This window comes from Psammomys obesus, unplaced genomic scaffold, assembly GCF_907164565.1.
Source record: "Psammomys obesus unplaced genomic scaffold, mPsaObe1.curated_primary_1811, whole genome shotgun sequence".
Classification (NCBI taxonomy): domain Eukaryota; kingdom Metazoa; phylum Chordata; class Mammalia; order Rodentia; family Muridae; genus Psammomys; species Psammomys obesus.
The window spans coordinates 29873984-29890296 of NW_026590062.1; the positions used below are offsets into that span (position 1 = coordinate 29873984).

The 16313-nt window shown below is 33.6% G+C and overlaps 1 protein-coding gene across 6 annotated transcripts in view; it reads left to right on the plus strand.

Annotated features, from left to right (window-relative positions):
• Ppp3cb (protein phosphatase 3 catalytic subunit beta) overlaps positions 1-16313 on the plus strand; it is a 48690-nt gene that overhangs the window by 11865 nt on the left and 20512 nt on the right. For 3 of the 6 annotated variants that reach the window (XM_055605782.1, XM_055605783.1, XM_055605786.1), the window contains exons 2-9: positions 4263-4463; positions 5091-5215; positions 8148-8259; positions 11487-11632; positions 11893-12032; positions 12116-12193; positions 12297-12391; positions 15177-15302. In XM_055605782.1, coding sequence (XP_055461757.1) covers positions 4263-4463; positions 5091-5215; positions 8148-8259; positions 11487-11632; positions 11893-12032; positions 12116-12193; positions 12297-12391; positions 15177-15302 — 1023 coding nt within the window. Of the gene's footprint in view, positions 1-3065; positions 3145-4262; positions 4464-5090; positions 5216-8147; positions 8260-11486; positions 11633-11892; positions 12033-12115; positions 12194-12296; positions 12392-15176; positions 15303-16313 lie in introns of those variants that run through there. The other 3 variants (XM_055605785.1, XM_055605784.1, XM_055605787.1) reach the window with 3 other exon arrangements.

Here is a 16313-nt window from a genome sequence, read left to right on the forward strand (position 1 = left end):
CTCCCCTCCCCTTCCCCTTCCCCTTCCCCTTTCCCCTCTTTTTCTTTTTTTCTCTTTTTCTTTCTCTTTCTCTTTCTTGTTTTTTGAGACAGGCTTTCTCTGTGTGGCCTTGACTGTCCTGGACTCCCTTTTTAGACCAGGCTGGCCTCAAACTCACAAAGTTTAACCTGCCTCTGCCTCCTGGAGTACTGAGATTACAGGTGTGCGCGACCACACCCAGCTGACACCTAGGTTCTTAATAGACTCAAGCTGCAAATGAAGAAAAGGGAATGAAACCAGAACATGAAAGGATTTGGTTATTTAGAGATTGTGGTTCAGGATTTTAGAGGTGGAGCAATAATCATGGAGTGTTCAGACCTCTTTGTTCTTCAGTTACAGGTAGGTCATACATTTGAATGTTGACAATGAAGGAATTTAGAGTTGAGAAGGCATATGTGTTTAGGATGACTGAGATAACAGTTATCTCTAGTAGATGGCAAGAAGACATCTCAAAGGAAGATTTTGTTTTTGATCTTCAGTGTGGTGACAATGTCGAAAATTGTAGTGGAAGAAAAAGAAGTCTGAGTCACAGACCCACTTTGAAAAACAGTATTTTCCTTTAGGAGAACTAAGATTTTGCAGGTCTTGCTTGGAATGAAAAGCAATATTAATTCCCAAGATTCTGTGCTTATTGACAGATACAGTAAGATTTCTGGTCCTTTTCCATCCCTGATCAATCTGTCTTTGGTTTAATTTTTAAAATATTTTTAATATTTTGTTGTGTGCTTTTTTTATATGTTCAATTTTTTCAAGATGGGGTTTTTCTGTGTAGCCTTGGCTGTCCTGGAATCACTTTGTAGACCAGGTTGGCCTCAAACTCATAGAGATCCTCTTGCTTCTGTCCCCCAGAGTGCTGGGATTACAGGTGTGCACCACTATGCCCAGAAATATTTAAGTTTTTAAAAAATTTTATTTATGTGGGCTGGAGAGGTTGCTCAGAGGTAAAGAACCCTGGCTGTTCTTCCAAAGATCCTGAGTTCAATTCCCAGCAAACGCATGGTGGCTCACAACCATCTATAATGAGATCTGGTGCCCTCTCTGGTTCCCAGGCACACGTGCAGGCAGAATGCTGTATAAATAATAAATAATTTATTTACGCTGTTCTGCTTCTATGTATGTCTGTGTGAGGGTACCAGATCCCCTGGAACTGAAATTACAGACAGTTGTGAACTGCTATGTGGGTCTGGATTTGAATCTGGGTCCTTCAGAAGAGCAGCCAGTGCTCCTAACTAGAATGGCAGGAATGGTGCCATCTGTCTAGCCCCTGCTTTTTAATCTTTTTGAGACAGGGTTCTCAGTATGTATCCTTGGCTGGCCTGGAGCTTCCTGTGTAGACCAGGCTAGTGACGAGCTCACAGAGGTCTGCCTGCCTCTGCATTCTGAGTGCTGTGATTAAAGGCATGTTTTGCTTTGTTTTGTTCTGCTTTGTTTTTAAGACAGGGTTTTTGCTATATAGCCCTTTCTAGCCTGAAACTATGTATGATCAGACTGGTCTTGAATTCATGACAACCCTCCTGCTTTAGCCTCCCAGTTTCTAGAATTACAGTCAGCTTAGCTAAGGCTACTAATTATTTTTTACATTTTATTTATGCAGTGTATGTGTTTAAGTATGTATGCATACAGGTGCACATGGATGTGTGGGTAGAAACCAGACCACCTTAAGTGTATTCCTCCTTTTGAGCTGTAGCCTAGCTGTTAGTTTTTTTTATCGCATGTGTTTATTTTGTGTGTACATGCATGCATACACATGCCATTGTGAGTGTGTTGGTGGGTGGTTACAGAACAACTTTTGTCTTTCTATCATGTGAGTCTCTGGGATCAAACTCTGGTCACCAGGCTTACAGATGACAGCTTTTACCCATTGAACATTCTCTCCCTTGCTTTCAGTGGGATCTGATATCACAGAGTAGGCTTTGCTGGCTAGCCAGCAGCTCCAGGGATCCACCGCTAGCACTGAGATTACAAGGGACTGCTACCATACCAGACTTTTTTATGTGGGTGCTAGTGGTCAAACTCAGGTCATGCACTTTACCAATTGAGCTGTCTTTCTAGTCCCACAACTTTTAAGTGTAAATTTTTCTCTTGCTTTATACTATTTAATAAATTTAAATTTAAATGAACAGAATACACTTGCTGGGTTCATATAGTAAGTTTTCTTATGTATATGACTTCAAAAGTATGCCTTTATACCGTCAAAAATAGACAGGTCTGGTGAGGCAGGCATTGTGGCACATACCTATAATTAATTTCAGAACTTAGGAGGCAGAGTCAGAAGGATCACCTTAGTCTTGTGCCCAATCTGTTTTATATACAGAATTATAGGCCAGCCAGGCTACCTACCTGATGGATGAAGACCCAGCTCAGAGAAAGGGGGAGGGGGAAGAAAACCAAAAGAAAAAGATTGTCTTATGTTCCATTCAATTTGTAAATATTGTTTAATTGTACAGTTGGTGGTTCTTTGTGGAAATCATAAATATGTAGAGCAGGAATGGAGAAAGTTAAGTACTTCAACATTAAGACTCTTGGGTAATAGGAAACTCTTGAGTAAAGTTGTATTAAAGATGTATATAAAGACAGGGTGAAAGAAGTTTTGTGAATATTGAATAGGTTAAAAAAAGCAATATTACTAAATTTTAAGTGTGTATATGGGCAATAAATTGTTTTGATCTACATTTCTAAAAGATCACATTAAAGCTGATCAGAAAAACATTGTTTTTTATGTTTGTGTTAAGAATATGGAAGATGGCCTGGCAGGATAGCTCAGGGCAGCTCAGTTTGATCCTGGAACCCAGGTATAGAAGTAAAAAAGCAACCCCACAAAACAGTCCTCTTACCTCTGCTTGTAGCATATGTACTCACACATTGTGTAGACCTGTGGTTTTCAACATTCCTATCGCTATGATCCTTTAATACAGTTCCTTATGCTGTGGTCACCCCCAACATAAAGTCATTTTTGTTGCTACTTCATCATTTTGCTACTGCTATGAATCATAATGTAAATATCTGATGTTTTCTGATGGTCTTAGGTACCCCTGTGAATGCTTCCAGACCCCAGGTCTGGAGAGATGGCGCAGCAGTTAAGAAATGCTGATGTAGACACACAGTGTAAGAATTGTTTTAGAAATAAGATGGAAGATTACCTTATATATGCATGTTATTTCTATTCAGGCATATGTAGATACATGTATATAAAACAAAAAAACAAACTATTGCCTCAACAATAAACAAATAGGCAAATAAACAAACAAGTAATATAAACGAAGTAAACTAGCTAGCTAAACTGTGTGAGACCTGGAATATATAGCCCAGTGGTAGAGTGCTTGCCTCACAAGTGCATGCAAAGATAGATCGGTCGATAGGCAGACAGACAGATAGATAGATATGTACATCCCAGGCTGGTCTTGGTCTTGAACACAGAGATCTGCCCAACTCTGCACCACTGCTACCTGGCATACATTATATATAATGCATATTTGAACATGCATTATAATTAGAGTGTTCTGACTGAAATGCTTTATAGTAAAGAAAAAAGCTTTAGTTATCTTGAAATATTTTTCAAAAATTCAATTCTCTAACCATTTTCAACAAAGAACATGTTATTATATGTAGCTTGTTACTTTCCCCCTAGGACTAGGGATTGAATCTAAGGAAGGCCTAGCACTTAGGAGGCAATCACTCTACCACTGGTCTCACACAGTTTAGCTAGCTAGTTTACTTCACTTATATTTACTTGTTTATTTTTGAGGCAAGATCTCAGTAGCGTAGGCTCACCTCAGATTTGCTAGGCTTTAGACCTATGTAGCTTAACAGGTTTAGTAGAAGGTTTGGAGGAATACCTGTAATTTCAGCACTCAAGAAGCAGAAGCAAGTGGATTTCTATTGAGTTCATGGTTAGCCTGGTCTACATAGTGAATTCCAGGAGAGCCAGGAATGAGACCCTTCAAAAAACAAAGTATATATATTTTTCTTTACGTGTGTGTATATGTGTGTGTGTGTGTGTGTGTGTGTGTGTATGTATGCACACAAGCACTTAACAAAATTAATTTTAGAAAAATTTTTTCTAAATTAACACTTGTTTACATTAAATGGAAAAGAAGGGGGGGGAACCTGGTGTTTTTCTAATCTGTTTTAAAATTTTTATTCAGTTTTATTTATCTAAATTCAATTATTAGTTTCTGTGTTAATATGTTGTTACTTATTTTGTGTTCATTAAAAAAATACAGCTGTCCCTTTCCCCCCAACTCACCGATTGACATCTGAAGAAGTATTTGATATGGATGGGATACCCAGGGTTGATGTTCTGAAGAACCACCTGGTAAAAGAAGGTCGGGTAGATGAAGAAATTGCACTAAGAATTATCAATGAGGGTGCTGCCATACTTCGGCGGGAGAAAACCATGATAGAAGTAGAAGCTCCAATAACAGGTAAACTTATGTTTTGGATATTATTAAACCAGTATTTAGTTGATTGGAGAGAAAGCTGTTTACTCTCTAGTCACATAATATACTGATTAATAGTGTGTGGACATTGTCTTAATTTTACAAATTTTAGTTGTATTTTAAGTTTTTGTTTTTAGTAAATATACATGAAGCTAGTCTAATATGCTTTTATAAAGGTTTCATCAGTTGTATTGGCCATACTTCAGTTTAATTCAACACTTAACTTAGCTTTTAATTGCTAGTGGTAAATATTTGATACCATGTTAGATACCTAAGGTCATTTGAAGGTCATTGAAAAGTACTGAGTTGAAAAGGGAGTTTATTGCCAGCATTATAATCTTGTCATCCTATGAGGTGCTTCCCTAGCTTCTAAAAGAGATTTATACATGTAGATGAAAAATTCATCTTGTTACTTCTGTTACATCTTATTTTTAGGTCTTTAGCATATGAGCACTTGGTTGGATATCATCCCTATGTTACGACTCTTCGCAGGCCACTCTTCAGATATTTCTTGATAACATTTATACTATCTCATGTTACAACAGTTAGAGTTTAAGTAATATTTGTTAATCTAGAGGCTTTTTTTCATATCTAATAATCTTCTTGTTTCAGTGTGTGGTGACATCCATGGCCAATTTTTTGATCTGATGAAACTTTTTGAAGTAGGAGGATCACCTGCTAATACACGATACCTTTTTCTTGGTGATTATGTGGACAGAGGTTATTTTAGTATAGAGGTAATAATCATATACTGTCATTTGATATGTTATTGTTAATATAGATTATTTCTATTAATTCCTAGTACAGTAAGTTCCGAAAAATACTTGTTTTGGGTTCTTTTTAATACCTCTGTATATTCTGAAGTTTGTAAGAAAAGCTATTGTTTATTCCTTTTCCAGACCATCTAATTAGTCTTCTTCGGTATCATTTCTTATAGTTATAATTGTTTTTTCCCCAGTGGAAATGATGAGGAGACTGAGATCTTTATTGTCTTGTTATCTCATGGCTTATGAGCTAGTGATGGTCATTTCTTTCTTTACCTCCCTTGCCATTAAGGGCATTAAACCATGAGAAAGATATTCTCTTTAAATGAAGTATTTTGTGATTCTTTCATTGTTTAATCCCTAGATCTATCTCATCATGATGCTCCTAAGACCCAAGAATATTTGAAATGTAATTTTTGTAAACTTAAGAGGCATTAAAACGACCTATTGTTTGTCACTTAATTCATTGATTCTTTTTGTTCCTTTTTCTTTTTAGTTGTATGAAGTATGGAAAATACAGTACAACCTGTATTTTCTAACATATCTGTCTTTTCTTTCTTTAAATGAAAAAAGGGACCATATTAAAACGATTTCTCTATCTTGCCTTCACATATCTGTGCACTGTGATGTCTTTACAAATTAGTAAATAAAAACCTACAGAATCATTTTAATAGCTGTACTGTCTTCCATTGAATAAACAAGCCATAACTTCTTGTTGAACACTTAAAGTTCCCAAGTTTTGTTTTATTTTGTTTTTTTTTTTTTTTAATTACAAATGATATCTTTTATTGGGACATTGTAGTCCTGCATTTTTTGTATTTGCCCTGTGGGACAGATTTATAGGAAGACTTGCTTAGTCAAAGCTCTGTCAGTATATAATGTATGTTACATGTTTAATATATTCCAACCAGGTTTAAGCATTAACAGATACTGGTTAATTTAGTCTCACAACATTGTTATGAGGTAAGTACTGTTATTTATCCATCCATTCAATAGACGAGGAACCTAAGGCTTGAAGTTAAAGTAATTTAGCCAGTTATATAGTTAGTAAGTGACACACAGTCAAGCAATCTGACTCTAAGCTTCTGCTTTTAATCACCTGCCCTAATAGGTATTGAGGCTTTCTTACCTGGCAAACTTCCATTCTACTTAGTGTTTCGTGTATCCACTGCTGAGGAGTTTTCAGTATATTGTAATTTCTCAATAAGAACTTTGGGACTGTGTCCATTCCTTACCTTAGAAATTTTATTTATCCTCGTTTGTTGATTTTCCTACTCATAGTTTCATTATCAAACCCTTTAATTTTTACCAAATTACCTCAAGGTTTTAAGAAAAATTAGAAAATGGTTCTGCCTAACAAAGAATTTACTATAATTGACAGTCAGTAAAGTAAAACTTAATTGTTACTGAGCATGTTGGTGTATATGTACTCATTTCATTTTGTAGCTTAGTTAATAATAGATTTACTGTTACAAAAAGAAGATAAAAGGTCAAAAACAAAGTTTAGTTTTAGTAGATATTTCATTGATTTTATTACCTTTTTAAAAAAAATAAAATCAAGAGCCAGGTATAGTGGTGCATGCCTGTAGTCCCAGCACTCCAAGGCAGAGGCAGGCAGATCTCTGTGTGTTTGAGTTCAGCCTGGTCTACAAAGCAAGTCCAGGACAGCCAAGGCTACACAGAAACCTTGTCTTGAAAAATTAAAAATAAAGTAAAATAAATGTCTGAATAGTTATGAACATCAATGTACTTGGTTAAAATAACTTTTCTTTTTGTGTTATATAATGAACCATTTATTTCTACATGAAATAGCCCCCCCCCTTTTTTTTTTCTTAAAATAGTACATAAAATATAGTCTTTTAATGTTAATTCTGGAGCAGTGCATATATGCAAAAATGCTGTTTGTTTTATTGTTTTTATATTATAAAAATTCTATTTTCTTTGAATTGGATTAGATCAGTGGTTTCAATCTTCCTAATGCTGCAACCTTTTATACCCCTAATGCTGCAACCTTTAATACCGTTCTTCATGTTGTGGTAACCTCCATATTTTTGTTGCTACTTCATAACTGTAATTTTGTTACTGTTATGAATCATGTAAATGATCTGTTTTCTGTAAATATAAATGTAAATATCTGTGTTTTCTGATGGTCTTTGGCAACTCCTATAAAAGGGTCATTCATCTCCCAAAGGAGACATGACCCCCAGCTTTTGAACCACTGGATTAGTAAACACTTGTTTTGTGTAAGGAATCATTTGCAAACAACAAAGCAGACATAAAACTTAGCCCTTTTGCGTTAAGCAATGTGGCATAATGCTTAAGATGAAAGGATCAAAACCTGTCTTTATTCTGTAGGAGCCTTGTGATTTTGAGCAAATTACTTAGGTTACTCTTTTAGAAATAGAGGTAATATGATAATTGCTTTTTTTGTCTTTTGGCTAAAATAAAGTGGGGATGCTATTTCATACTTCATAGTGTTTAAGGAATAAAAAACTTCTGCTTGAGAAAAATTGTCAGGCACTCTGGTGCTCAGCACATTGTAAATGTTCTATAGATGTTAACTGCTATTATTATTTTTTTTTGCATTATTACTTTACTATATACTTAAGGAAAGAAGCCATTTTGTTAAGCTATATTAAACAATCTAAATTAAGTAGATCTAAAGTAGTTAAGTAGATTGATTTACTAATTCAACAAGTATTAATTGCTTTTCGAAGCAGTAATAAAACAAAGTCCAATTTCATGAAACATATTTTTTAAGGAACAAAGAGCAAGAATAAATAGTAACAGAATTTTTAAGGGTAATATAATTAAAAGAAAAGCAAAGAGAAACTTAGTTAAATAAAATATAGAAAAATCACTGGAACCTTTTTTTTTTTTTATTTTTATTTTTATTTTTTTGCAGTGTGTCTTGTATTTATGGGTCTTGAAGATTCTATACCCAAGCACATTATTCCTTCTGAGAGGCAACCATGAATGCAGACACCTTACTGAATATTTTACCTTTAAGCAGGAATGTGAGTACTTTCAGGAGAAATATTTCCAGTTCCTTGGTGTTCTTTTGGGATGATATGGGTAGTAAGAGCTATGAAGACTTCACAGTGCAACACAAAAAAAAATATTCCCTGACCACACATGTACATTTTTTCGAAAAAATTGCTAAGAACTTTCAAGTATGTTTTCTATTAAGTTTTATAGTGTACCTAGGAACAGTTTGGGTTTTTTAAAAAGTAGTGTCATAATTTTATGTATTTACAAAGCTATATATAGTTTTAATCTCAACATTATTTTTCCTAGTAGGGAAAACAAAGACCAAAGTGAGTAATGGTATTGTTATTCCATGACAGTTTTGTTTTTTTTTTAAGATTTATTTATTTTTACTTTATGTGTATGAGTGTTTTGCACCACATATGTGCCTGGTGGTCAGAAGATCCCATGGAACCTAAATTACGTATAGTTTTGAGTTGCCATGTGGGTACTGGGAACTGAATTCTGGTCATCTGCAAGAACAGCCAGTGCTTTAATCTCTGAGCCGTCTCTCCAGTCCTCCATTGCAGATTTTTATGTCTCAATTTTGAGGCATCCTGGAAAATATAGACCATTTCAAACATACTGTTAATTAATTCAGATTATTTTTTTCTTTTAAACTTATTTTTATTTTGAATTATGTATGTGTTTCTGTGTGGGAATGTATGCGTACATGTGTATAGGTACAAGTAGAGGCCAGAGACCTCGGATCCTTTGGAGCTGGAGTTTCAGGTGGATGTGAGTCACTTGATTTGGGAAAAACTGAACTTAGGTCCTTTGGAAGAACAAGTACACTTAACCGCTGAGTTGTCTCTCCAGACCTGAATTGAAATCCTTAACTTATAATGTTTATCCCTTTTTTCTTTCAAATAAAGCAATAATAATCTATAAGCAACTATTTGATATAGAGGAATATAGGCTTTTTTCACACTTTAAACTTGGGCTTATTTAATTAATATCTGCAATCATATTAAGTCTTTGAATTAAATTTTAAAAATATGAATATAATTCCATGGTGTTAGAGGAACCTCTTGCAAGTACAAAAATCTGTAGATGCGTAAGTGTAATAAAAATTTGTAGTATTTGCTTATAGCTTGTGTATATCCTTCATATACCTTAAATTCTTTCTAGAATATTTTTAATACCTAATATGGTATAAATGCTGTATTGTTTAAAAAAATGCTGACAAGGGAACAAATAAATCTGACTGTTTATTATGAAGACATTTTTTTTTCTGAATAATTTTGATCAGAGGTTGACTTAGTCCACAGATGAAGAACTCATGGTACAGAGAACTGATTGTAATTTTAGAACTGACTGGGCTTTAATCCTAGTCCTTAGGAGGCAGAGGTAGGTAGATCTCAGCCTCAGTCTATATAGTGAGTTCCAGGGCTACATACTGATACACTGTCTATAAAAAAGGAGAAAGAATGAATAGGAGACATAAAGGCAAAGAAGAAGAAAAATATATAGATTATTACAGATCCAGCTATCTAACTTCAAAAATGGAGGCAATCACACATAAGATGATATATGGAAAATACATGTTTGATCTAAGGTATCAAATTAAAATTTTTATTAAACCACATTACTAAACAATTGGTCTGTCAACTGTCTTATCAGTTAAGATACCCTGGTTGCTAGATGTATAGGAATCTTTTTTTTTTTTAATTCTTTTTTAGATTTATTTATAGCTATGTTTATGGGTATGTGTCTATGTGGGAGCTGGTGAGTGTTAGTGCCTGTAAAGACCAGAGGCTTCACAAACTGGAATAGTTTCAGGCTGTTGTGAGCCACCTGATGTGGGTGCTGAAACTCAAGTATAGTCTTTTGGAAGAGCAAGAAGTGCTCTTAATTGCTGAGCATGTCTCTAGCCCCAGAATTTTTTTTTTTTTTTAATGTTTGTTAACCAAAGATTATGGTGTAATCATCCTTCCTACCTCCATGCACGTGCATATTTCTCCACATTTAGATCCAGAAAGAGACTGTAGGACCTCCATAGTATTCAACCAAGACACCCTGTGGGTAGGATAGAGATCTCTATCTTGAAGTCAGAAATAAATATTGAAATAATTAAAAAATTAAAAAGAACTTAGCCTTTTTTAATTAGATGATATAAAATTTCCAGATGTCACTTAAAACAGGAATTTAATAAAAGTATTGAATTGAGGAATGTGAGTATTTTTTAAAAAGTAAATGACAGTTTGAGTTGATAGAGTTTTGTCTTTCAAGTTTTTCAGTATTGTCTTCCTGCTTCACTGCTCATTTTAAGCCTTCATTTTAAATAAGAGGAACCTGTTACTATAGTTTTTTCAGTGGGTGAATTTTGAATTTTATTGTGACAATATAGTGGTTTGGGTATAATAATAGTTTTAGGATTAAATTAGTGTTAAATTTTAAGAATTAGTGTTAAATTGTTAAGAATTTAATCTCAAAGTACAGTTTTAATTTTTCTTTATTAGGCCTATTGAAGTTCAAAGTTGAACTGGTTTTTAGAGATTTCATTTACTTATTTTTGATATTTTATGACTGTCTACTACATATCCAAAATAAATTTAGAGAGAGAGAGAGCAAATATTCATCTTGCATATTTCTGTTGAATCTTACAATGGAGAGGCTTTTTAAAGGTTCTATGTACAGTAAACTTCATTCTTTGTAATGTTGTATTTCTGTGAATTTTAACAATTGTATAGTAGTGGCCATCACCATATTCATGATACGGAAGTTTCCTTGTGTCCATAAATTCACTTTTGCTGTGGGTTTTTTGTTTTGTTTTATTTTTTGTTGTTTTTGCTTTTTCACCCAGTCTCTACTTATGACTATCACGTGGGTGTTTTCTCTGTTATAGTTTCCTTGCTATGGCTTTAGAAGTCGCTTAGAACATTTCCCTTTAATAATTGAAACTGGCTGTTCAAAACTCACTTCACTTTAAAAAGCTATAAAATATTATGAAGAGAATGAGAAATAACAATCCAATATTGTAACTTGGCCTATGAGATGCTTTAGCAGATAAAGACACTTGCCACCATGCCTTATAATCTGAGTTTGATAGTCCAAACCAATGTTGTTGAAGGAGAAAATTGAATCTTGTAAGTTCTTCTTTGATCTTCACATATATGCTATATGTTCATGTGAGCACACATATATTCACACCTAAATTAGTATGAAAACACATTTAAAATAAGAATTTTCAAATACTGATTATTTTTTTTTCTAGGTAAAATTAAATATTCAGAAAGAGTCTATGAAGCTTGTATGGAAGCTTTTGACAGCTTGCCCCTTGCTGCACTTCTAAACCAACAATTTCTTTGTGTTCATGGTGGACTTTCACCAGAAATACACACACTGGATGATATTAGGAGAGTGAGTATAACTGACTTCTGAACTTGTTTCCAATTTATGGTATTTTCCTTAGAAGTTTTTAAGAGCATCAAATTTATTTTCACTGGTAAGAATAGATAATGATAAAAATTAATATACTCATTAATAGACTGACTTCAAGGAAATACCTCCTGATCATTTAGAACAATGTAGTATAGACTGTATTCAAAGTTGGTATCACTTTCTTACATGCATTCTGTCTTCAGCTGATGAATTATTTCTTTGTGTCTTTTATTTCACAGTTAGATAGATTTAAAGAGCCACCTGCTTTTGGACCAATGTGTGACTTGCTATGGTCTGATCCTTCTGAAGACTTTGGAAATGAAAAATCACAAGAACATTTTAGTCATAATACAGTTCGAGGATGTTCTTATTTTTATAAGTAAGGACAAACAAGATTAATCACATTTTAACAGTTGATGCTTTATATGAATTTTTACTTAATTTATTCTTTTTCTCCTACAGCTATCCAGCAGTGTGTGAATTTTTGCAAAACAATAATTTGTTATCGATAATTAGAGCTCATGAAGCTCAAGATGCAGGGTAAGAATTCTGTTTCCCTGACCAAAATTACACTTGATTACAAATCAAACTTAGTAATCATGATTGATGCTTTACGATGCATATTAAGCTATTTGTTTTGCAGCTATAGAATGTACAGAAAAAGTCAAACTACAGGGTTTCCTTCATTAATAACAATTTTTTCGGCACCTAATTACTTAGATGTCTACAATAATAAAGGTAAGATGTTGTTGATTAAAAAAAAAAAACTGTATAGACAACTTAGCCTTTTAATTTACTTTAAAATAATAAGGAGGATTATTTGAAATGGTCTAGATCTCATTAAAAAAAAAAAAAAAGCCAAGATATAAGGGAGGGGAGAGAAAAAGAAATAAAATCCAAAATGTGCAGTCAAGTTGTGTGCAGCCTGCATTACAACTTGTTGCTTATAAAGCCATTTTAAAAAGTGCTCTAAGTTAAGCATAACTACAGATGATTTTGAGTTAAGTATAACTACGTATGATTTTTCTTAAACTCCCTCTCTTAAATCTTTCCTTATATCTGAGAGAATGTTTTCATGTCTGTGTAAAGTTGCTTCTATCACCATTTTGTCTATTTCCAGTGTTAACTTACTTACTTTATCATGTTCTACATTCACAAGTACAGGTTTTCATATATATATATATATATATATATATATATATATAAATTTTTTTCCTTTCAGTAGTCTTGAATTATTTCTCCAAGACTTGAGCTTTTTTATTTTTATTTTTTTAAATCCCCTTTGTTCTACTTTTAGAGAGAACCCTTCTTTTATTGGCTTTTAACCATTTTTTTATACCCTCTTCTTTACCTCCTATTCTAGGCATCCATTTCCCCTTATTTGCTCCTAATTTGATCTGACTGTAAAGATTGGATTTCATTTTATTCTGAACATAACTTATTGATTGAGAATGCTTCAGGGTCGTAATCTAGTTAAATATGTTTCAGGGACATGGAAGATGACATGAGCTTTTACGTATTTCACATCATGAGAGGAAGAAATTGAGAGGCCAGCTTCTATTCTGTCTCGACATGTCTAGAATTCAGTTGATTATCATAGCTTTAGGGTCAGACTAGATTAGATGTGCCAAGAGAAAAAAAAAAAGAAAGTTAAAGGCGTTTAAAAGTACATTTAGAAAGATAATGAGGTCATTGCTAAAAGAGGAAAAGAGTTTTTGATGATGGTAGATGACAGAAGATTAAAATCTTTATCTGGGAATAAGCAGCATACTAGACAATTTTGATACAGAATATGCTATAAGGATATTATAGCTACCTAATAAATATGGCTTCATTTTTGAAAAGTAGCATTTCTTAGTTTATCAAGAACAGAATTGATTGTTACATCTGTCTGCCAGTATCCTAACTCTTTAGCTGTGTTTTCTCTTAATGTAAAAAGTGGCGAGTAGTCATTGTTCAGTTGATTGCTGCCTTACTGCTTATCCTTTTCATTTTGATGTCGGAGTCTAAGGAAATCAGGTTTTAATTTTTAAAACTGAAACTCAAACCACTGAATCTTCTCTGTCAGAACCAAATGTCTCAGTAGTTTTGATTTGTGTATAAATGATGTTAATGATTTGAGTGTGGTATTAATGATTGATAGTGGGCTTATTTGTGATCTTTCATTCCCACCCATAAGGCAGTTTTCTAGATTTCTTATTTTTCTCTTTTCTCCTTTAAATAAAAATTCTGAAAGGTTGGTATCAGCCTGTAATTTTTGAGCCTACCCTTAAGATGTTTTTACATGTGAGTTGTATGAGGGGGCAGAAGCATACCCATGAGTTAGTAGTAAATGGTAAAACAGAGCAGGGTTGCTTTGGTTCTATGCTAACTGGAATTTCAAATGTTGGATTTAGCATTTCCATTTCAGTGCTTTTCATCAAAATAAAAGGGAGAATAGGATAATTCATCTGATCATAAAATGAATAGGCCTCTATAGCCATACTTCCCACCATGATATGCTAGTGTTCCTTCTGAGATCCAAAGCACTAGGCAAATCAGTCATGATCTGAAATCTCAGAAATGATAAGCCAGAGTAAATCCATATTTCTGAGTTGAAAAAAAAAATCACAGTATATTTATAAAATAGTTTACACTTTCTTTGTTTTATATGGAACACATTCTCTGATCCTAAACTTCTGAAATAGACAGGGAGGACATTTTGGTTCCATTTAACCTAAGGAGATAATGGTCATATAGTTGTATTGGGACATTAGAAAGATCTAAAATTGAGATGAATATGTATCTTTAGATTATTTAGCTATACTCTTTCTCTTCTGGTTATTTTTAGATATTTTTTTTTTCCTAAATGATGTAAAATATTTCTTTGAAATAGTTTCATCTGTTTTCATATACTAAGTAAAAGGAACATATTTGTATACTCAAATCTCTAAATTGGTGGGTTTTTTATTTGATTGCTTTATTGAATTTAGCTGTTCTTATTAGGTTGCCTGGAGTTTAAAGGATCTTCTTTAATTCCTCAACTATGTGAGATTGAAAAAAAAAAAATTGCCTATTGCCATTCTGTAATTTTCCTTAAAAGTTGATTTTCACAATATTGCATTTAGTAAAAGTGCATGTTTGTTGTTGGATTATAAAGGAAAGTAAGCATTCTGGAAAGAATCGGAAAATGTTATTAATAATGAGTAAACATTTTATATTTTAAATTGGGCCATGGTGGCACACGCACACTTTTAATCTCAGTAGGCAGAGGCAAGCAGATGTCTGTGAGTTTGAGCATGACCTGGTCTTCATAGTAAGTTATAGGCCAACCAGGACTATGCATTGAACTCCTGTCTAAAAGAATAATAATGTGTGTTATTGAAAAAGAATTCATTCCTATCTCCTACTACCAAGCCCAAATTCTACTAGTTCTACTAGCCCAAATTCTCCCTCCCTCTTAAAAAGATGCTGTATTTTACGGATTTGATGCTCTTCAGGCTCAAAGTAGTTTGCTTATATTGGTGTTTAACGTACTTTGCAGCTGCTGTACTAAAATATGAAAATAATGTAATGAATATTCGACAGTTTAATTGTTCTCCACATCCTTACTGGCTGCCCAATTTTATGGATGTCTTCACATGGTCTTTACCATTTGTTGGAGAAAAAGGTATGTTTTGTTGTTGTGTTTTACAAAATAATTACTTCTTTTACACTTGCTCCAGTTTACTGTCATAGACACGTACTTGCTAGAGGAAACTGAAACCTGGTTTCACTGTGCTTACAGCTCTACTTGTGTCTGTGGATGTGGATATGACAGCCTCAAAGATATTTTGGTTCAATGTTTACAGCCCCCATGTGAGGATGTCTGGAGGACTGGTAGAGGATTTATAAATAGCTTGATGTTGTCTTCAGCTGTTGGGTTTTCTTTCATTTTGTTTTAAGCCTAAATCTTTTATAGAGGGTTAGCTTTGCTTTGGAACGGACGCTTCTATATTCTAACACCATTTGTGAAGATTTCACACCAGTTTATGGGAGAATTTTGTTGCCATCATTTTGGCAGCATTAGTTGTTTTGTACTGCATCTGTATTCTAAAAGGAGTAGAGAAATCCAGGTTCTATCTAACCTAATATTCTCCTATATCAAAAAATACACACATATTTTTAGTAATGCTTTCTGACAAATGTTGAGAAATAACCATTAGAACCTTTACCTTTGAGAAGTAACCATTAGGCTTTTAAAGAGAGAATAAATGCTATTTAAGAATTTTTTTCCTAATTGTATAGAATTCTTAGGATTTTGTTGCCTTTTTTTCCACGTTAGTGTTCATTCTTCTTTCTTTTTAAAAAGTGTATCAGATTTCATTTGTGGCAAATTGACAATGTGAGAATACAGGTATAATTATAAAAAAATTTGTTCTATATCCCCTCTATTTTTTCATAACCCCTTCCATGTCATAAAATATGTCACCTCTGTCAGGACAATTTTTGTTCTAAAATTCAGAATTAATAATTACACTGTATTGTTAGAATTTGAGCAGATTGCCTTTACTCTTCATTTACTCAGTAGGTCTGATGTTAAGTTTATATGGAGATAGAATTACCCATCTTAGCATTTGAGAAGAGAACTAGTTAGGGGCTTAGGTAGAAGGGATGCGTTACACTTAGAACCTTCTATCTT